Raw genomic sequence first — 22,973 nt, 5'->3', positions numbered from 1 at the left:
TGTCACCCTGAAATGGCTAATCATTGTCAGCTCTGATCACAGACCCTGACTTGCAACCAGTCTAAACAAGAGAGGTGTCATCACAAGGTAAGCAGAAGCTAGAGCTACACTGTCCAATATGGTAAACACCAGACTCACGTGGAGATTTACATTAAGTAAAATTAAAACTTCATTTCCTCAGGTATATTGCATTTCAAGTGCTCAAGAGCCACAACTGGCTAATGCCTACTGTATTGGATGGCACAGGTACAGAACATTCCTATCTCTGCAGAAAGTTTTACTGAACAGTGCTGGTTTACGGTGCTGTTGCCAAGCAATCAATACAGAGATAGATTTTAAAGCCCATCTCTATGCCCTCTGTGTAGGCCAGTCTTTGGAATAAAATCCCATCATTTGCAGAAACATGTATGGAACTGAAGGTCATTATGTTAAGTGAAATAAGCCAGGCACAGAAAGACAAATATCACATGTTCTCATTCATATGGAAACTAAAAAGTAGATCTCATGAAGATAGACATTTAATTGGTGGTCACCAAAAGCTGGGAAAGGAAGAGGGAAAGAGGAAATGAAGAGAGGTAGATTAATGGGTACAAATATTGAATTAGATAGAAGAAATAAGACCTATTACTTGATAAATCAGTAGGGTGACTATGGTTAACAATAATCTATTACATATTTCAAAATAGCTAAGAGAATAATTCAAATGTTCCTAGCAGAAAGAAAATACAAATATTCAGCCAGGAGCAGTGACTCATGCCTATAATTGCAGCACTTTGGGAGGCTGAGACGGGTGGATCACCTAAGGTCAGGAGTTCAAGACCAACCTGGCAAACAAGGTGAATCCCTGTCTACACAAAAATACAAAAATCAGCCAGGTGTGGGGGCATGAGCCTGTAATCCCAGCTACTTGGGAGGCTGAGGTGTGACAATTGCTTGAACTCAGGAGGCAGAGGTTGCAGTGAGCCGTGATCTTGCCTTTGCACTCCAGCCTGGGCAACAGAGTGAGACTGACTCAAAAAAAAAAGTCAGAAAGACAAATATTTAATGTGATGGAGATCCTAATTATCCTGATCTGGTTTATACATTATATGAATTTATGGTATCATCACATGTATTCTGAAAATATCTACGTCTCTTATGTATCAGTAGAAAAAACAAAAATAAAAAACTTACTAAGAAAAAAGAAAGACCCGTAGGTGGAGGGGGATAATGAGGGGGAAATGCTAATGGGTATAATGTTTCTTTGTCAAGTGACAAAATTTCCTAAAATCCTCCCACTTCATCCTCCTGAGTATCTGGCACTACAGGTGCTTGCCACCATACCCAGCTTAATTATACACTTTAAATGGGTGAACTGTATTATACATAAAATATATTTCAATATAGCTATTAAAATGGCTTTTAAAAAGACTTTTGAAAAAGAGCTCTCTTATTTCCTTAAGGGGAATTGACTTTTGACCCTCCAAATAAGGGTTTGGATGGAAATGTTTCTTGAGGTGAAAAGGGTACTGGTGTCTTAGGAAAGAAAGCAGGAAGAAGAAGAAAAGAGAGGGCAAGTTAGATCACAAAAGCTCATAACTGGGAGAAAAATAAATGAGGGTTTTTATTCCAGCTCTTTATAAAGATCTCAGGCGTATGTAGGCTTGTAACACTTTCAATAAACCAGAAGGAAAGATAAAGAAAATTTGGCATAATTTAAATTTTATCTTTTACTTATTAAAACTCTGTTAACACATATTCTTTTTTTTTTTTTTTTTTTTTTATGATGAAGTCTCTCTCTGTTGCCCAGGCTGGAGGGCAATGGCATGATCCTAGCTCACTGCAACCTCCACCTCCTGAGTTCAAGCGATTTTTCTGCCTCAGCCTCCCGAAGTAACTGGGACTACAGGCGTGTGCCACCATGTCCAGCTAATTTTTTTTGTATTTTTAGTAGAGACAAGGTTTCACCATGTTGGCCAGGCTGGTCTTGAACTCTTGACCTCACATGATCAATCTGCCTGGGCCTCCGGAAGTGCTGGGATTACAGGCATGCCCGGTCTTAACACATGTTCTTGATATAGATCCAAAGAGACTCAATTTCTCAGAAACTGGGTTGAGGAAGTAAACCATTTTTTAGCTATCAGACTTACCACTCGGCTGAAATATTCATCTAAAACTTCCACAAAGTTATGAATGAATTCATAAATAGCCATCTCGTTCTGAAATAAAAGAAATAAGGTACAATCAATTTTAGTGTGGCCCTCATGTAAATCAGACATAGAACTTCCCAGTCAGCTTCCAGGTTTTAGAGCATGTGGCTTAGTGAACTGATAATGTGAGTAAAGTAGCCTCCACTGATAAATATTCAGAACCACTCTCTCAGTCACTTGTTAAAAAAATGCTTATCAATTGGGGAAATGTAGATAAACTTTTATCAATAGGGGAAATGTAGATAAGCCTTAACGTTTAGATTTTTTTTTCTTTTTTGGCCTGGTGTGGTGGTTCATATCTATAATCTAGCACTTTCGGAGGCCAAAGTAAGAGAATGGCTTAGAGCCAGGAGTTTAAGACCCACCTAGGCAATATAGTGAGACTCAATCTTCAAGAAAAATTTAAAAACGAGCCAGGTACGGTAGTGTGTGCCTGTAAGTCTCAGCTACTCAGGAGGCTGAGGCAGGAAGATGGCTTGAGCCCAGGAGTTCAAGGCTGCAGTGAGCTATGATGGCACCACTATACTCCAGCCTGGGAAACAGAGTGAGCCTGGAAACTGAGAGCGGTGGCTCACAACTGTAATTGCCACCACTTTGGGAGGCTGAGGTGTAAGGATCACTTGAGCCCAGGAGTTCAAGATGAGCCTGGGCAACATAATGAGACCTCTTCACTACAAAAAATAAAAAATAGGCCAGGCACAGTGGCTCATGCCTGTAATACTGGCACTTTGGGAAGCCAAGGTGGGCAGATCACTTAAGGTCAGGAGTTCAAGACCAGCCTAGCCAACATAACCTCGTCTCTACTAAAAATGCAAAAATTAGCTAAGGATGGTGGCATGCACTTGTAATCCCAGCCACTAGAAGGCTGAGGCAGGAGGATTGCTTGAACCCAGGAGGATCACTTGAAACTGGGAGGCTGAGATTGCAGTGAGCCGAGATTCTGCCACTGCACTCCATCCTGGGTGACATAGTGGGACTCTGTCTCAAAAAAAAAATAAATAAAATAAAAGTAAAAATAGCCAGGTATGTTGGTGCGTGCCTGTAGTCTCAGGTAGTCGGGATCACGAGGCTGAGGTGGAAGGATCACTTCAGACCAGGAGGTCAAGGCTGCAGTGAGAAATAAAGGCACCACTGCATTCTAGCCTGGGTGACAGCCTGTCTTAAAAAAAAATTTAAAGAAATATATATTTTTAAGTCCATGATGCATCTAGCCAGATCAAAATCTTAGTGTCCAGTATTTAGAGTTCTAAGCGATGTGTCCTGACTTTATACCACAATTAGCTGAAGCAATTTTTCAGGTTCTTCATGCCCTCCTTTTTCTATCTATGAAGATGGGGAAACCACTTCAATGTTTGGTTCATGGATAAAAACAACGAACCAATATTTCAGTTAGATCTCCAACATTCTTTGAGGGATTCCGTGGCCATAAGTGCTATTGATCTGGGACTGGCATTTGTGAAATAAATCTGAGGAGATGTAATCACAATACAATCATCTTTACAGTTTTCTCTGGCTTTTGATATGTCAGCCCATGTTTAATGCCAAAATCAGTTGGCCTCTATACTTATCTGAGCTGTTTCATTGTGCAAAAGAACAAGGGCAGGGCACTGGTATTGCTTAGGACAGGAGAAGGCATTCTGTGTTTTGGGGCTTCTCTATTTTGTAAGCTGCTCATCTAATCCAAGAAACATCCTAGATATTTCTCTTCCACACAGCTTTCCCCATCCTTGCTAGAAACCAAGATCCGGCTGGGCGTGGTGGCTCACGCCTGTAATCCCAGGACTTTGGGAGGCCTAGGTGGGCGGATCATCTGAGGTTGGGTATTTGAGACCAGTCTGATCAACACGGAGAAACCCTGTCTCTAGTGAAAATGTAAAATTAACTGGTGGTGGTGGTGTGTGCCTATAATCCCAGCTACCCGGGAGACTGAGGCAGGAGAATTGTTTGAACCCAGGAGGTAGAAGTTGCAGTGAGCTGAGATCACGCCATTGCACGCCAGCCAGGGCAACAAGAGTGAAACTCCGTCTCAAAAAGAAAAGAAAAGAGACCAAGATCCTAGCCAGGCACAGTGGCTTGTGCCTGTATTCCCAGCTACTTGGGAGGCTAAGCCAGAAAGATTGCTTGAAGTCAGTTCTAGACCAACCTGGGCAACACAATGAGACCCCGTCCCTAAAAAAAAAAAAAAAGGAAAAAATTAGTTGGGCTTAAGAGTGTGAGCCTGTAGTCCCAGCCCAGCTAGTCGGAAGGCTGAGATGGGAAGATTGCTTGAACCCAGGAATTCAAGGCTGCAGTGAGCTATGACTGTGCCATTGCACTCCAGCCTGTCTCTTGGGAAAAAAAAACCCAAGAGAGTCATAAGTCTTAAGGAGGCAAAAAAATTCTTGCATTTCCCAAGGACTCTTCTGTTACCTTACCTCAGTGTCATTAACTCCAACCACAATGAAGAGAGCTGCATACTGCCGATATATCAACTTAAAATCCTTATATTCAATGAAAGAGCACTAGACAAAACACAATGAGATATTAATTACTGTGGTTGAGAGAGAGTTCTTTAAAATGTCATGCACAAGTTCTAGGTTCTGATTTGAGTATCTGACAAACATTCCTAGAAATCTAGAATATTAAGATGTTACACAACCATTGGTGGCCTTCTCACAACATTCAGGGGACCACCTGGAAGCACCTCTAGCCGGAACTGGAGAAGTCCTGGAAAAAAGTCTGAGCGTTCACATGGGTTCCCACTTGTACTGCTTCTCATTCCTTTGCCTGGCTCTCTGTAGAACTCAGCAGGCAAAGATCATTAATAATCAGCATTTTAAAGCTCCTCTGAAGCAAAAATAAGCAAACATTATAAAGAAGATTTTCTTCTGCTCACTTCCCCAAGACTTTTTTGGAAGCAATTAGATATTCTCAGTTTTGTACTACTTAATAGTCACTGAGGAGCCAAATACACAGTGCAAACAAACAAAAACTGGTTGCTTTTTTCTAGACCCATGAAAAGAACATGTAGATTATTTTATATATTATTTAAAGATGGCCTTTTTGTGGTAGACACTAGACAAAATCTCCCACTCTAAACACTGTTTCATATGAATTAGTAACTAGCCTACCACCACTGACACATGGATAAAACTCCCTTCTCATTCATCTGTTTCCTTTTCTTTATTTTTATATAATCGAGATGGGGTTTTACCATGTTGGTCAGGATGGTCTTGAACTCCTGACCTCAAGCAATCCACCCGCCTCGGCCTCCCAAAGTGCTGGGATTACAGGCGTGAGCCACTGGGCCTGGCCTCATTCATCCCTTTCCTATAGCCTTTGTACAAAGAGCTACAGGAAGGCGCTGAGTGGATGTGAGGTGGAAAGCAGGCAGAAGCACAGGGTTATTCTTCTGGACCTTAGGGTGTGCCTGACCAAATGTGATTGAACATGAACTTTATGGCTTTATGTACCAGGATGTGTTGCTCTTGAGTGCCCAGATGTACCTGGGAATGAAGCTGCAAGTTTTGATCATGGAAATTCCTCTATGGGAAAACCATCTGACAGTCTACAAAATGGAAGAATTCAGGCTTTTATTTAAAATTAAGATAAAGGTAATGAGTACAGAAGTATTCTGTAGCTTTTGGCTCTCTGTAGAGCCAGGGTGATCTCTGCTCAGCTGGATCTTTCAAGGAAACATAATCTATTTGAAATTTTCTTTTTTTTAATTTTTATTTTTTTTAGTAGAGATGGGGTTTCACCATGTTGGCCAGGCTGGTCTTGAACTCCTGACCTCTGGTGATCCACCTGCCTTGGACCTCTAAAGTGTTGGAATTACAGGTGTAATCCACTGCGCCTGGCCTTAACCTCTGTTTTGGAAGATGGATAGATTTGTTGTTTCATATGAATTTTTAATTACCATTTTCCTCACCTACATAATAAAATAAGTTAAAATCAAATTTGTTTTGTTTTTAAAATCACTGGCTTCAGTATTATATTGGTGGTATATTTAAAAAAATCATAAGCGGAATAAAACCATCCCATCTGAGAATATTATTATCCTCTGGCACAAAATGGGTCTTCAGTATTCACCTCTATACCAATCATCTGACACCTTCATTTTACCTCTATACCAATCATCTGACACCTTCATTTTTTGGCTTATAGAAAGCCAGCTGCTACAGGCACTCGTGAGAGTTCCAAGGGCTGAACTCATATGAACAAAAACAGAAGAGATGTCTATTAGCAGAAGGAAATTTTCTTGATGTTTCTGAGGTGCACTGAGACAAGTATGCTGACTTAAATAAGAACCCAAGATTCTTCCAAGTTTTCCTTATTTTTATTTTCTTAAAGGGATGTAGAGAGCTACGCTTATTTCAGCTTTCATTTCACATCACTTCTTATTTCCTGTAGATGCTGCTGAACGAATATAGCTCAAAGAAAATGATGGCCTCTGAGACTCAGTAATAACAAATCTGCAAGGCTGAGCTGAATGCAGAGATAAAAGAGAGGACCAGGGACTTACTTGTTCATTGGATCGAGAGAGACAGCTCTTTATGACTTCTGTTTCCAGAAACGTACGCTTATTAATATCCACATGTTCATAGTACTTAGAAAGTCGAGTCTGCCCTTGTTTATTCACCATGAGGAAAAATTTTATCATTTTTCTTTCCTGGCCAGTATTTTTCCAAATACAGTTCAAAAGTTATATAAGGGATGGCTGTAATTGGAACCTTGAAGACAAAACAAAACAAAACAAAAAACAGAAAGACAAGATCAAATTTCTCAAAGAATTATATTAAATCTGTTTTATAGATAAACAGTAAATAAAGTAGTAGTAAATATCATCTGATAATATCACACTTCATTCCTATGATTTGAGGTTTTAATAAATAAAAACCATTTTCATCAGGTATCCTCTAAAACATTTTTTTTTTAGTTTTTTATTTATTCCCTCTAAAACAATTATGAGCAACTGCAGCACTTCTATTTATATTCATTCAATTTACACATTATTTTTCTGGGTAAAAAAGATGTGTCAAGCACCAGGAGAATATGGAGATGAAATAGTAAGGATTTCTGATCTGATTTTTATACCTAGCAAAGGTGCTAGGTAGGTAAACAACAGCAGTACAAGGTGATGAGTTATAACTGAGCTTCCATGGGTGTACAGGAAGAAGGGTTAAGGAATGTCACAGAGTGAAGAACTGCTTCTCAGAGAAGGGACACTGGTGTGAATAATGAGCTACAGGAGAGGACTGAGGCAAAGAAAACGAGTATGAAAGCTCTGGAAAGTTCACTGGGGCTGCATTTCAGGGCATGGGAAGAATAGTTGCAGGAAATTAAGCTACTCGCATATGGTATATTTGGCTTGAGAAGTCATGCTAAGGAATCTGAGCTTTATTTTATGGGCAATGGAGACAAGATCTATAATAAAGCTTTTCTTTCCTTAGTGGTGGAAATAATAGTAGTAATATCAATTTGTCAAATTCCTCCAGGCCCTGTAACAAGCTCCAGGAGGTTCTATGCTGAGCAATTCTCACAATTGTTTGAGGCAGGTACTTCTGTTATCCTTATTTTATTTTTGAGACAGGGCCTCACTCTGTCCCCCAGGCTGGAGTGCAGCAGTACAATCTCAGCTTACTGCAACTTCTGCCTCTGGACTCAAGTGATCCCCCCATCTCAGCCTCCTGAATAGCTAGGATTATAGGCATGCACCATCATGCACAGCTAATTTTTTAACTTTTTGTAGAGATGAGGTTTCACTATGTTGTCTAGGCTGGTCTTGAACACTTAGGCTCAAGTCATCCTCCTGCGTTGGCCCCCTACAGTGTTTGGATTATGGGCATGAGCTACTGTATCTAGCCTGTTATCCTTATTTTAAGGTCAAGCAGATTAAAGTTTAGAAATAAGACACCCAGCCAGACGTGGTGGCTCACGCCTGTAACGCCAGCACTTTGGGAGGCCGAGGCAGGCAGATCTCTTGAGCTCGGGAGTTTGAGACCAGCCTGAACAACAAAGTGAGACCCCGTCACTACAAAAAATATAAAAATTAGCCAGGCAAGGAGGCATGCACCTGTGGTCCCAGCTACTCAGGGGGCTGAGGCAGGAGAGAATCGCTTGAACCTGGGAGGCAGAGGTTGCAGTGAGCCAAGATGGTGCCACTGCACTACAACTAAGGCAGGAGAATCACTTGAGCTGGGGAGGTGTAGGTTGTAGTGAGTGGAGATTGTGCCACTGCACTCCAGCCTGGGCAACAAAGCAAGACTCTGTCTCAAAAAAGAAAAAGAAAAGAAATAAGACACCCAAAGTCACTGCATGACTTTGTGTCAGAGGCGGGCTGCGGTTCAAAGGCTAAGCACACACATGGTCCATGACACCCCTAACTCATCCTCATCATTCAGGGTTCATGCTTGTGCTGTTATGTCTAACTCAGTTGTATTGAGCCTGTGTTTCTCTTACACTCAAAGATTTTGGAAAAATCAATCCAAGTGAGCATAATATTGACCAATGGCCAGTCCTTCTTTCATCATGACCATCAGAGCTGGCTGGTTTGGCTCAACTGACAATATTGTATTCACATTTTGTAATATCTGTGAGAATCAGTGCAAAAAACCAAGATGAACAATGGTTCTTTTTTTTTTTGAGGTGGAGTTTCGCTCTTGTTACCCAGGCTGGAGTGCAATGGCGTGATCTTGGCTCACCGCAACCTCCGCCTCCTGGGTTCAAGCAATTCTCCCACCTCAGCCTCCCGAGTAGCTGGGACTACAGGTGTGCACCACCATGCCCAGCTAATTTTTGTATTTTTAGTAGAGACAGGGTTTCACCATGTTGACCAGGATGGTCTCGATCTCTTGATCTCGTGATCCACCCGCCTCGGCCTCCCAAAGTGCTGGAATTATAGGTGTGAGCCACCACGCCCAGCCCGATGAACAATAATTCTTAAATGAACTTTAACATTTGAAGTTTTAGATTTATAGTAAAGTTGCAAAGATGGCCATTGTTAGCTTCTCATACTACCATGGTACATTTGCCAAAACTAAGAAATCAATATTGGTGCATTATAATTAACTCCAGACTTTATTTGAAGTTCATTAATTTTTCCATTAATGTCCTCTTTTTGTTCCTGCATACCATCCAGGATATTATAGTATATTTAAGAGTCATGTTGCATTAGTCTGTTCTGGTCTGTGACAGTTTCTCAGTCTTCCTTGTTTTTCATGACTTTGACAGTCCTGAGGATACTGGTCCAGGCTGGAGTACAGTGGTACAATCACGGCTTACTACAGCCTTGAACTCCTAGGCTCAAGTGATCCTCTAGCCTCAGTCTCCCAAGTAGCTAGGAGTAGCTGGGACTACAGGTACATGTCACCATGCCCAGCTAATTTTTATTTTTGAGATGGAGTCTCACTGTGTCACCCAGGCTGGAGTGCAATGGCATGATCTCAGGTCACTGCAACCTCTGCCTCCCAGGTTCAAGCAATTCTTCTGCCTCAACCTCTCAAGTAGTTGAGATTACAGGTGACTGCTTGTGGGAGGATCACCTGAGGTCAGGAGTTTGAGATCAACCTGGCCAACATGGTGAAACTCCACTCTCTACTAAAAATACCAAAATTAGGCCAGGTGCAGTGGCTAATACTTGTAATCCTAGCACTTTGGGAGGCTGTGGAGGGCGGATCATTTGAAGTCAGAAGTTCAAGACCAATTTTGCCAACATGGCAAAATTCCATCTCTACTAAAAACACCATAAAATTAGCTGGGTGTGGTGGCATGCACCTGTAGTCCTAGTTACATGGAAGGCTAAGGCAGGAGAATCACTCAAACCTGGGAGGCGGAGGTTGCAGTGAGTTGAGATCACACCACGGCACTCCAACCTGAGAGAGAGAGAGACTGTCTCAAAACAAACAAAAACCAATAATTATCCAGGTGTTGTGGTGAGCACCTGTAGTCCCAGCTACTCGGGAGGCTGAGGCAGAAGGATCATCTGAACCTGGGAAGCGGAGGTTGAAGTGAGCCGAGATTGTGCCACGGCATTCCAGCCTGGGTGAAAGAGGGAGCCTGTCTCAAAAAAGAGTGGAGTCGAGACTTTCCTTTATGATTCTCCCTATTTCACTAGATGCCTGAATGTCCTTTATTCACATGTCATCCCATGAACCTAGTGAAATAAGCAGATTGTATGGAAGAATAGGACCTTTGACCAATGAGTGGTTCTTGGACTAATTAGAATCCCAGAGAAATGGAGGCTGGGGAACACCATGATAGAGGGTGGGTCCCACTGTGCACTGAGCTAAGCAGCTTAGGCAAGCTGGAAACCAGCAAGTATTTTTCTTTGGGGATTTTGCCTGCTTGAGGAGATAGGAGGATGCACTGCTTAAAAACTCAGACTTAAGACAGACCTGGCTCAAGTCTTGGCTTTGCCACATACCTGCCATGTGACTCTTAAGTTGCTTGCGTTTTCTGAACCCCAGGGGGATGGCTACCTCTGAGGTGTGAGAGTGAGATAAGGTAACACAAACAGCACTTAGCAAAAGGGCTGGTCTACAGTAAATGTTCACTTTACAACTGAGCTGTTTTCGTTACAGTCATCCCTTGGTATTCAGGGTACTGATTCCAGGACTGCCCTGAATACAACCAAATCCATGCATACTCAAGTCCCGCAGTAGGCCCTGTAGAACCTACACACACAGAAAGTCAGCCCCCCATATACTGGGGTTTTGCATGCCACAAACACTGTATTTTCCATCTGTGTTCGGTTGGAAAAAAAGCTGCATATAAATGGATCTGTGCAGTTCTAACTGTGTTGTTCAAGGGTCAACTGCATTATTTCCTTGCTGCAACTGGAAACGACATTATGATATAATACTTGGACTAAGTTTTATATATATATGTTTTGTCCTTCCAGCTCATCTCATTTCCTAAGCCCTATCAGACAGGTGATTATCTTACAGCAATTCTAAACTCTTAAGCTGTAAAAAGTCAGCCCCAGTATGGCCAAGCCTGAGGTTGCTGTGGCCATTCCCTGTGCGGAACAGGATGTTATCTAGACCAGCTCAACTGGGCATATAACAGCTGTGCCATGAGGGAGGCCTGTGACCATTCACTCCCTTTTCCAGGAAGATAAGCTCATGGCTGTGGGTGGGATTGCAACATACTCTGTGGTGTTTAATCATTTGGTATCAAGTGCTGCTTTTGTTTGCCTCACAAATTATTGTCAGTAAACTATGGCAGGTTACCAGGAAGTTAAGATTACCATCCTTTCTTTTACTCCTTTTCAGCAAAGTTATTTAAAAACAATCTTTATGATAGTTAGAAATTATAATCCTATACCTTGGATTTCAACTGCCAGATAAAAGGAAAAAAATGTCTCAAAGGTACTCATGGCCAAACCTTTGCCTTTAAATGTCCTGCTTGCATTAAGTGGTAAAATGAGATGTAAAAAGATCTCATTGAGGTGTTACATCAAGGGATCAAATTGGTTTCTACCTTACAAGCACAGCATTCCTTACCACTGACTTCAAGAGCAAGGATGACAAGTAAGGACATGTTGAATTGATACTCATTAGGATGCAAGTTTTGAAAAGAGTAAATGAAGGCTTCTCAAGACTTGGATACATCTTTCTTTTCTTGCATGCTCTTAAACATTTGACAGTTTTAACTGTAGCATGATGCTGTGGTAAAAAAACTAGAGAAACACAACTGTAAACTAGTTCTACTATAAAATATACAACGCCAAAATAAACAATGTAGAGACTCCAGAGACAGGACATGTCTGAGAACTAAAGATGAATGCTGTAAGCACCTCTCATGGTTATTAATCATCAAGGAGGAGGGAGATGAAATAATTATGAAACTGAGATAGGACAGTAAGAAGGAATATGCTTAGACAAGTGTTGGGAGTGATCAGGGAGCAGGTATGAACTTCCTGTTTTAAACTATTTGCATTTAGGCCAGGCGCGTGGCTCGTGCCTGTAATTCCAGAACTTTAGAAGGTCGAGGCAGGCAGATCACAAGGTCAGAAGTTCAAGACCAGCCTGGTCAATGTGGTGAAACCTTGTCTCTACTAAAAATACAAAAAAAATTAGCCGGCCGTGGTGGTGCATGCCTGTAATCCCAGTTACACAGGGGGATGAGGCAGGAAAATCGCTTGAACCCAGGAAGTGGAGGTTGCAGTAAGCCAAGATCATGCCATTGCACTCCAGCCTGGGAAACAGAGTGGGACTGTCTCACCAAAAAAAAAAAAAACCACACACACCAAAACAACAACAACAAAAAACAACTATTTGCATTCAGTGACACACATGGGCCAGGTGCGGTGGCTCATACCTATAGCAGTTTGAGAGGCCATGTCATCTCTACCAACAAAAAGGGGGCGAAAAAAAAGCCAGGCATCATGGTGTGCACCTATAGTCCCAGCTACTCAGGAAGATGAGGTGGGAGGACTGCTTGTGCCCAAGAATTGGAGGCAGCAGTGAGCTATGATCACACCATGCCAACTCTGGCCTGGGCTACAGAGAGAGATCTTGTCTCTAAAGACACACACACACACACACACACACACACACACACACACAGAGCTGGGGAAGATGTTTTGATGACCAGGAAGGAAGTCAGGAGATGCTACACCCAAAAGCTTGTGTGAATGCATGTATATATACCAATGAAGAAGAAGGCAACTTCATAGGGGAAAGCATTATACAAATGCTGCTAGGATGCCCTAGCAACAGAATCTAGAAAACCCCAAGAGGAAAAGAATGTTAAGATTACTTACAGTAGGAATCAAACAAGCATTTTCCTTGGATTAGCATGAACATGCTTTCAAGACTAGTGAGGTTGGTAGATTCAGAGTAGAATATGGGGCCAGGCGAGGTGGTTCACGCCTGTAATCCCAGCACTGGGAGGCTGACGTGGGTTGATCACCTGCCACTAGGAGTCGGAGATCAGCCTAGGCAATATAAGAGACCTTGCCTCTACAACAAAAAAACAAACAAAAAAAACTGAGCTGGGTTTGGTGGTCCATGTCTGTAATCGCAGCTACTTAGGAGGGTGAGGCTGAGATCAGGAATTCTAGGCTACAGTGAACTATGATTGCTACAGTGAGCTATAGCATGGGTGACAGATGAAGACCCTATCTCTAAAAACCAAGCAAACAAACAAAAACAAAAACAAAAAACCGGCTGGGTATGGTGGCTCATGCCTTTAATCCCAGCACTTTGGGAAGCCAAGGTGGGTGGATCACCTGAAGGCAAAAGTTCAAGATCAGCCTGGTCATCAGGGTGAAACCCCATCTCTGCTAAAAATACAAAAAGAATTAGCCGGGCATGGTGGCAGGCATCTTTAATTCCAGCTACTCAGGAGGCTGAGGCAGAAGAATTGCTTGAACCCAGGACATAGAGATTGCAGAGAGCCCAAATCAAGCCACTGCACTCCTGCCTGGGCAACAAGAATGAAATTCTGTCTCAAAAACAAAAACAAACAAAAAAAGCCAGGCATGGTGGCTCACGCCTGAAATCCTAGCACTCTGGGAGGCGGAAGCAGGTGGATCACCTGAGGACAGGAATTTGAGACCAGTCTGGCCAACATTGTTAAACCCCTTCTCTACTGAAAATACAAAAAAATTAGCCAGGTGTGATGGCAGGCACCTGTAATCCTAGCTACTCAGGAGGCTGAGGCAGGAGAATCACTTGAATCCAGGAGGTGGAGGTTGTAGTCAGCCCAGATGACGCCACTGCACTTCAGCCTGGCAACAGAGTGAGACTCCATCTCCAAAAAATAAATAACAAAGTAAAAACAAAACAAAACAAACAAACAAAAAAACAGTAGAGTATGATCAGATTCATGTCCCAGCACCCACATAATATAAACTTAATGCCCAGAGAAAAGAGAGATTAAAAAGGCTGAATAAACACTGAATTCAGCAGGTATCATATTTCTGATGGTATACTTCTGGGAGTTAGATCTAGGAGTGTCTTTACAGATTGTCACATCCAAAGATGGCAAATGGGTTTCTACTTGGGTATCAACTGTGACTAACTGTAATAGCTGCTTTGGGAAGGATTCTGGAGCTGCTTCCAGGTTCAAAACAAAAGGATGACATGCATGATTACTTGTCAGTTGTTGGTATGGAAGCAGGAAGTGGCAACATATGCACCTTATATGTGTCATCCCTGAGGTGTACTCCCTTCATTTTGTAGATGGGAAAACTCATCAGAGATGTAGAGTGAAGTCCTGAATTCTGCTCCCCTGACTCATAATATAATGCTGTCTTTAATCTATTATATTGTGTCACTCTGCATATCAGTGTCATTAAATGTTCACTTAAGCTTTTTGTTTGTTCTCTTTTTTGAGACAGGATCTTGCTCTGTCACCCAAGCTAGAGTGCAGTGGCACAAACACAGTTCACTGCAGCCTTGACCTCCTAGTCTCAAATAATCTTCCCACCTCAGCCCCCAAGTAGCTGGGACTACTAATTTTTGTCTATTTTGTAAAGGCAAGGTTTCACCATGTTGCCCAGTCTAGTCTCAACTCCTGAACTTAAGTGATCCACCCGCCTTGGCCTCACTAAGTTCTAGGATCATGTACGTGAGACATCACACCCAGCCAAATGTTCACTTGAGCTTAGTGAGCATTAACTTCAGGTAGCTTTGGCTGTGATCAAGTCATTATTCTCTTTTCTAATGCTGCTGCAAAATTAATCTAGAAAATGCCAAACAAATCACGGCATGAAAAAGTACAGTATGTAGCCAGGTACATACATCCGTATTATCAGCTACTTGGGAGGCTGGGGTGGGAAGATTGCTTGAGCCCAAGAGTTTGAGGCTGCAGTACGCTATTATCATGCCTGTGAAAAGCCACTGCATTCCAGCTTGGGCAACAGAGAAAGACTCTCTAAAGAGAAAACAAAAAGTAGAGTATGCAGATTTAGAATTGAAAATGATAAGACTGGTCACGGTGGCTCATACTTGTAATCCTAGCACTTTGGGAGGCTGAGGTGGGCAGATCACTTGAGGTCAGGAGTTCGAAGCCAGCCTGGCCAGCATGGTGAAACCTTGCCTCTATTAAAAATATAAAAAAATTAGACCAGTGTGGTGGCAGGTGCCTGTAATCCCAGCTATTTGGGAGGCTGAGGCAGAAGAATTACTTGAACCTGGGAGGCGGAGGTTGTGATGAGCCAAGACTGTGCTACTGCACTCCAGCCTGGGTGACAGAGCAAGACTCTGTCTCAAAAAAAGAAAACAGGCCAGGCGCGGTGGCTCACGCCTGTAATCCCAGCACTTTGGGAGGCCAAGGCAGGCAGATCACGAGGTCAAGAGATCAAGACCATCCTGGCCAACATGGTGAAACCCCGTCTCTACTAAAAATACAAAAAAATTAGCCAGGTGTGGTGGCATGCACCTGTGGTCCCAGCTACTTGGGAGACTGAGGCAGAAGAATCGCTTGAACACAGGAGGCGAGGTTGCAGTGAGCCAAGATTGTGCCACTGCACTCCAGCCTGGTGACAGAGCAAGACTCTGTCTAAAATAAATAAAAAGAAAATGGTATTTGATGATAATTAACATTCTTTCTAGCTCTAAATGCTTTTTATGTACCCCCAAATCATAATATTGTAATACATACACACAAACACTAAGGTAATATCAGACAAAAACATTTCTTTTTTGCCTCCTGAAAAGTGATTTAAATTAAATCTCCAAAGTTAAAAAGCGAATTTCCACCCAGAAAACATGTAGTACTAGTACAGTATAGCATAGTAGTCAACAGCATGAACCGGAGTCTGACTGCTCGCCTCTACCACTTAGTTGCTTTGTGACCTTGGACAAGATACTTAATCTATTTGAACTCAGTCTTCTGTACATGGTCACAGTGACAGTACTCACTTCCTAGGTTGTTGTGAGGATTAAAGGAGTTAGGATATGTAACACTCCTAGAACAGGCAAGGCAGCTGGCTCACAGTGAGTGCTACATAAGGGTTAGCCAGTGTCATCATGATAACATGTTGTCTTTTCCCCAGTTAAGCTTTTCCTGCCTATTCCAATCCTCTCTTCCCAACTATAAAGAGCAATAATCCCATCTATAGTCTACATAACAACCATTTTATTGCATGTTGAGATCCCCTACCAGAAAACTAATTTAGACTTCTAAAGCTGTGACTGTAAGAGGAAGATTTTACATTGTGACCCAGTATACGAATACATATATTGTAAATATAAAATGTAATATATGTATTATATTATTTACATGATGTACAGAGATACACCTTGACAGTTTTGAAGAGTACTGGTCAGGTAGTTTAAGGAACGTACTTCTATTGGGATTTGTCTCATGTTATTATTAGACAGAGGTTACATCTTTTTGGAAGAAAGAACACAAAGGTAAAGTGCCATTTTCATTGTATCATGTCAAGGGCACATACTATCAATATGACCTGTCACTGTTTTTTGTTTGTTTTGAAATAGAGTCTTGCTCTGTCACCGGGACTAGAGTGCAGTGGTGCAATTATGGCTTACTGCAGCCTTGAGATCCTGGGCTCCAGTGATCCTCCCACATCAGCCTCCCAAGTAGCTGGGACCACAGGCATGTAACTCCATTTGCTGCTAATTAAAAAAAATTTTTTTTGCAGACATGGGTCTATGTATGTTGCCCAGGCTATTTGTTAATTTACTCAATTATTAATTCATTTAAGTATGGACTCACAGATATTTTATTTTATACTGTGGGTTATAATATAATATGACCGGCACAGTGGCTCACGCCTGTAATCCCAGCAGTTTGAAAGGCTGAGGCGGGTGGATCACCTGAGGTCAGGAGTTCGAGACCAGCCTGACCAACATGGAGAAACCCATCTCTACTAAAAATACAAAAAATTAGCTGGGCATGGTGGTGCATGCCTATAATCCCAGATACTCAGGAGGCTGAGGTAGGAGAATCACTTGAACCCGGGAGGTGGAGGTTGCGGTCACGGTGAGCCGAAATTGCACCATTGCACTCCAGCCTGGGCAACAAGAGTGAACCTCTGTCTCAAAATAATAATAATAATAATAATAGTAAAATATTATGACCCACTGATTTTTAATTTCAGAACTTGCTAACAAGACTGTGAGTCAAAATTTGAAAAACATTATACCAGAACATGAACTTCTTCTAGTGGGTGGAACCTATACCTTACTTCAGATCCTCGCACAGTGCCTAATATACAGTGATCATCCAATAAATGTTTACTGAATAAATGAAAGAATGAATTAAAACTTTTTCTAGCAATAACTATTCCTTTAAAAAAGTCACACAAGTATTCTAACAAAGCAGAAACATAAAACACCCTCATATCCTCATTCCCGCCCCAAATCCCATTCATTTTCCCAAAGATATATCCACTGTTTTTAAGTTTAATGCATATCCTTTTAGACCTTCTCTGTATATCATGCAAATATGTATGCAAATGTAGTAACTTTATTTTTTTTTAACATAAATGTGATACACTGATGAACTCTAAAATGTCTTAGTAACTATTCTCTTCTGGTGTCTTTAAATGAACCCATTCCACTCACAAAGTCCTGGCTGGATCCCATGAAAGGTCACTAACGGCCAGACATGGTAGCTCATGCCTTCAATCCTAGGGAGGTTGAGGCAGTAGGATCACTTGAGGCCAGGAGTTTAAGACCAGCCTGGATAACATAATGAGATACTGTCTCTACCAAAAAAAAAAAGAAAAAGTCACTAAAAAGATGTGTTTTAGAATTTAGAGTTCATCCAAAGGTCCTCCCATTTCCCAACTTATTCAGGCTTTCTGGGGTTTTTGTTCCCTTCATTTGATACAGTGCCCTGGCTCCCATTCCTTCTCTGGCCTCTCTTCTTCGTGACTTGATTTGGATTTCTTCTTCTAGCTCTGGCTTGGGCAATATTCCAGGACTTGACCTTTGGTATCTGCTCTCTGGCCATCATCCCGGGAGCCTATGGCACCCAGCCCTTGCACTGTCAACTGGGAGTAATATCTACCTTACTGAGTGATGCAGAAAATTAAATGAGGCAAATGACATAATTATTGTAAACACATTTAGCACAAGGCTGGGTGCGGTGTTTCATGCCTACAATCCGGGCATTTTGGGAGGCTGAGGTGGGTATCTGAGACCAGCCTGGCTAACATGGTAAAAACCTGTCTCTAATAAAAATATAAAAATTAGCCAGGTGGCCAGGTGTGGTGGCTCACGCCTATAATCCTAGTACTTTGGGAGGCCGAGGCGGGTGGATCACGAAGTCAAGAGATCGAAACCATCCTGGTCAACAAGGTAAAACCCTGTCTCTACTAAAAATACAAAAATTAGCTGGGCATGGTGGCGTGCGCCTGTAGTCCCAGCTACTCAGGAGGCTGAGGCAGGAGAATTGCTTGAACCCAGGAGGCGGAGGTTGTGGTGAGCTGAGATCACACCATTGCACTCCAGCCTGGGTACTAACAGCCAAACTCTATCTCCAAAAAAAAAAAATTAGCCAGGTGTGGTGGTGGGTGCCTGTAATTCCAGCTACTCAGGAGGCTGAGGTAGGAGAATTTACAGTGAGGCAGAGATTACAGTGAGCTGAGACTGTGCAATTGCACTTAAGCCTAGACAACAACAGCAAAACTCCATCTCAAAAAAAAAAAAAATCTCAACACTGACTTCTTTCTTTTCTACCTTTCTTGTATTAAATTAGGAAAAACGTACTGATAAGTCTACAGGTAAACAGATATGTATATTTATCCATTTTTATTGGTCTTTTAAAATTGCTATACATTTTCTGCCATGTAATCTGGTAGAATGCAATAGCAAATCATGAAAATGACTCTACCCCCCCGCTTCTTTTTTTTTGAAAGTCTTACTCTTGTCCCCAGGCTGGAGTACAATGGCTCAATCTCAGCTCACTGCAACCTCATCTCCAGGTTCAAGTGATTCTCCTGCCTCAGACTCCTGAGTAGCTGGGATTACAGGCACCTACCACCATGCTCAACTAAGTTTTTTTGTATTTTTAGTAGAGACAGGTCTCAAACTCCTGACCTCAGGTGATCCACCAGCCTCAGCCTCCCAAAGTGCTGGGATTACAAGTGTGAGACACCACTCCCAGCCAATACCTCTATCTTTTAACTCAAGCATTCCAGTCTTGGGAATTTATCCTAAAGTATAATTAAAATCTATATGCATAAAAATGTTTACAACAACATTATAAACAGCGAAACATGGAGCAAGCCCAGATAACTACAAACTGAGAATTGCTAAAGTGAACACCAACTTCACGTCTTTTTCCAGAGGGACTTACTCTGTCACCAAAGCACAGTGGTTTAATCATGGCTCACTGCAGTCTCGCTGTTCCCTGGCTCAGGTGATATTCCCACCTCAACCTCCCTAGTAGTTGGGACTCCAGGAACAGGTAAACATACTCAATTAATTTTTGTATTTTTTGTAGACATGAGGTTTTGCCATCTTGTCCAAGCTGGTGTTCAACTCCTGAGCTCAAGCAATCCTCCTGCCTCGGCCTTCCAAAGTGCTGAGATTATAGGTGTGAGTCACCTCGCCCAGCCATGTCTTTTAGTTATTAAAATGAATATGGGATGGACCCCGAGGCTCATGCCTGTAATCCCAGCACTTTGGGAGGCCGAGGCAGGTGGCTTATTCGAGGTTAGAAGTTCCAGACCAGCCTGACCAACATGGAGAAACCCAGTCTCTAGTAAAAATACAAAATTAGCTGGGCATGGTGGCACATGCCTGAAATCCCAGCTACTCAGGAGGCTGAGGCAGGAAAATTGCTTGAATCCAGGAGGCAGAGGTTGCAGTGAGCCAAAATCATGCCATTGTCCTCCAGCCTGGGCAACAAGAGCTAAACTCCATCTCAAAAAAAAAAAAAAGAATTCATAACAGGAAGACAAGCAACACAATCAAAAAAACAGACAATGGATTTGGAAATAAATTTGAAGAGGATATATGAATGGCAAATAAGCATGTGAAACAACGTTCAACATCCTTAATCATTGAGAAAATGCAAATGTGGTTTCAAACTCCAGTAAGATACAATTTCACACCCACTAGAGTGGCCATAATAAAAAAGGCAGACAGTAACAAATGGTAGGATGTGGAGATCCTGGAATGTTCATTCATACATTGCTGGTGGGACTGTAAATGCTACAGACACTTTAGAAAACAAATTGGCAGTTTTCAAAAAAGTTAAATACAAATTTACCATATTATCCAGCAATTCTACTTCTAAGTATATACCTAAGAGAAAGGAAAACATGTCTATCAGCTAATGAATAGATGAACAAAATATAGCATATCTGTACAGTAGAAAACTATTCAACAATGAAAGGGAACAAAATGCATGAACCTTAAAAATGGTAAGTGAAAGAAGCCAGATGCAGAATACTACCTATCATAAGATTCTATTAATAAGAAATGTCCATAAAAAGCATATCTATAGTGACAGAAAGTAGATTAGTGGCTACCAGGACCAGGAGAAGAAAGGTTGGGGTTTGTTTGGGGGATTTAAAAAATCTTCTGGCTGGGCGTGGTAGCTCATGCTTATAATTCCAGCACTTTGGGAGGCTGAGGCCAGCTGATCACCTCAGGCCGGGAGTTCAAGACCAGCATGACCAACACAGAGAAACCCCATCTCTACTAAAAATACAAAATTAGCTGGATGTGGTGGCATATGCCTGCAATCCCAGCTACTCGGGAGGCTGAGGGAGGAGAATTGCTTGAACCTGGGAGGTGGAGACTGCAGTGAGACGAGATCGTGCCATTGCACTCTAGCCTGTGCAACAAGAGCAAAACTCTGTCTCAAAAAAAAAAAAAATCTTCTAACACTGGATTGTGGTAATGTTTGCTCAACTTCGTAAATTATGTGAAAGTTTGTCAGAACCAAAATGGAGTCACTAATGCCAAACCCAAAGCAAAGTGGAGTGGGGAGGCCATTAAGAAGGGGCTGTCACATACACCGGCCTATAATGAAAACTATAACAAGGACTCTCTGAAAACCACAACTTTACACACAAAATACTTCTACCAGGATGTCTACCCAGTAACTTCCCGCTGAACTTTGGACTGTACCACCCTCATTATGATATTTGTAGCCTTATGTAACCTTCCTAATTTTCCCTTTAAAAGTTTTCCCTAGGTTGGGCAAGGTTGCTTGCACCTGTAATCCCAACACTTTGGGAGGCTGAGGTGGGCCAATCGCTTGAGCCCAGAAGTTTGAGACAAGCCTGAACAACATGGTAAAACTCCATGTCTACAAAAAATTAGCTGGGTGTGGTAGCATGAGCCTGTGGTCCCAGCTACTCAGGAGGCTGAGATGGGAGGATTCCTTGAGTGTGGGAGGCAGAGGTTGCAGTGAGCCAAGATGGTGCCACTGCACCCCATCTTGGATAACAGATCCAGGCCTTGTCTCAAAAATAAATACATAGGCTGGGAGTGGTGGCTCACACATGTAATCCCAGCACTTTGGGAGGCCAAATCACCTGAGGTCGGGAGTTCGAGACAAACCTTGCCAACATGGCAAAACCTTGTCTCTACTAAAAATACAAAAAAATTAACCAGGTGTGGTGGCGTGTGCCTACAGTCCCAGCTACTTGGGAGGTTGAGGCAGGACAATCGCTTGAACCCGGGAGGTAGAGGTTACAGTGAGCCAAGATCATATCATTGCACTCCAGCCTGGGTAACAGAGCAACACTCCTTCTAAAAAAGAAGTAAAAATAAAAATACATACATACATAATAGAATAATAAAAGTTTCCCTTTGCCCAATAATCTCCTCAGGCATGATCTGTGATAGCAAGCAATCCCAGATTATAATCCTGTCATTCATTTCCAAATAAATGCATTTATTTTGAGAGCCACTCTCTGTTGTTTTAGGTTGACATTACTTAAAAAAACATCATTGAATTTGTAAGGGAAAAAAAGAAATTTTTTTCTCTTTACACTCACACTGAACACATTTGTGTGTCCAGAGGTCTGGGTATTTTCCACACAAAGCAATTTTTCCAACTCTCTGACTCTGAACACTAGCTGGGTATCCTATAATTCAATTCAATTCTGAAACCACCCATCTGAAGTTAAAGTCAGATCCCACAGGTTCAGGGTTCAGTCTTATAAGACTGCTACTTTGGACACCATTCACAAGTAGAAGGTTGTCATCTATACTTCTGACCAACTGGCTATAAATCAGGGATAAATTATTAAACCTTTTCAGGTTTGATAATTTGCTAGAGCAACTCACAGATATCAGGGAAATACTTAACTTATATTTAACAGTTTATTGGTCAGGTGCAGTGGCTCACGCCTGTAATCCTAACACTTTAGGAGGCTGAGGCGGGCAGATCACGAGGTCAGGAGTTCGAGAGCAGCCTAGCTAACATGGTGAAACCCCGTCTCTATTAAGAATACAAAAATTAGCAGGGCGTGGTGGCATGTGCCTATAATCCCAGCTACTCAGGAGATTGAAACAGGAGAATCACTTGAATCCAGGAGGTGAAGATTGCAGCCAGCTGAGATCGCGCCACTGCACTCCAACCAGGGCAACAGAGAGAGACTCTGTCTCAATAAACAAACAAAAAAACAGTTTACTACACGTGATAAAACCTACTGGCTCACACCTGTAATTCCAGCACTTTGGGAGGGTGGATCACAAGGTCAGGAACTCAAGACCAGCCTGGTCAAGATGGTGAATCCCCATCTCTACTAAAAATACAAAAATTAGCCAGGCATGGTGGCAGGCAGCTATAATCCCAGCAACTCAGGAGGCTGAGGCAGAGAACTGCTTGAACCCGGGAGGTGGAGTTTGCAGTGAATCG

At 42.1% G+C, this 22,973-nt stretch overlaps 1 protein-coding gene across 4 annotated transcripts in view; it reads right to left on the bottom strand.

Moving 5' to 3' along the window:
* Positions 1–22,973, bottom strand: part of AP4S1 (adaptor related protein complex 4 subunit sigma 1) — a 61,159-nt gene that overhangs the window by 18,188 nt on the left and 19,998 nt on the right. For all 4 annotated transcript variants that reach the window (XM_009005894.5, XM_002753788.7, XM_054239843.2 and 1 more), the window contains exons 2-4: positions 6,694–6,901; positions 4,604–4,690; positions 2,130–2,198 (exon numbers count right to left, since the gene is read on the bottom strand). In XM_009005894.5, the coding sequence (XP_009004142.2) occupies positions 2,130–2,198; positions 4,604–4,690; positions 6,694–6,831 (294 nt within the window). In that variant the 5' untranslated portion in view covers positions 6,832–6,901. The remainder of the gene's footprint in view (positions 1–2,129; positions 2,199–4,603; positions 4,691–6,693; positions 6,902–22,973) is intronic.

This window comes from Callithrix jacchus, chromosome 8 (genome assembly GCF_049354715.1).
Source record: "Callithrix jacchus isolate 240 chromosome 8, calJac240_pri, whole genome shotgun sequence".
NCBI classification, from domain to species: Eukaryota; Metazoa; Chordata; class Mammalia; order Primates; family Cebidae; genus Callithrix; species Callithrix jacchus.
Note: the sequence above shows the minus strand (reverse complement) of the source record. Positions and strands in the feature narration are given on the sequence as shown.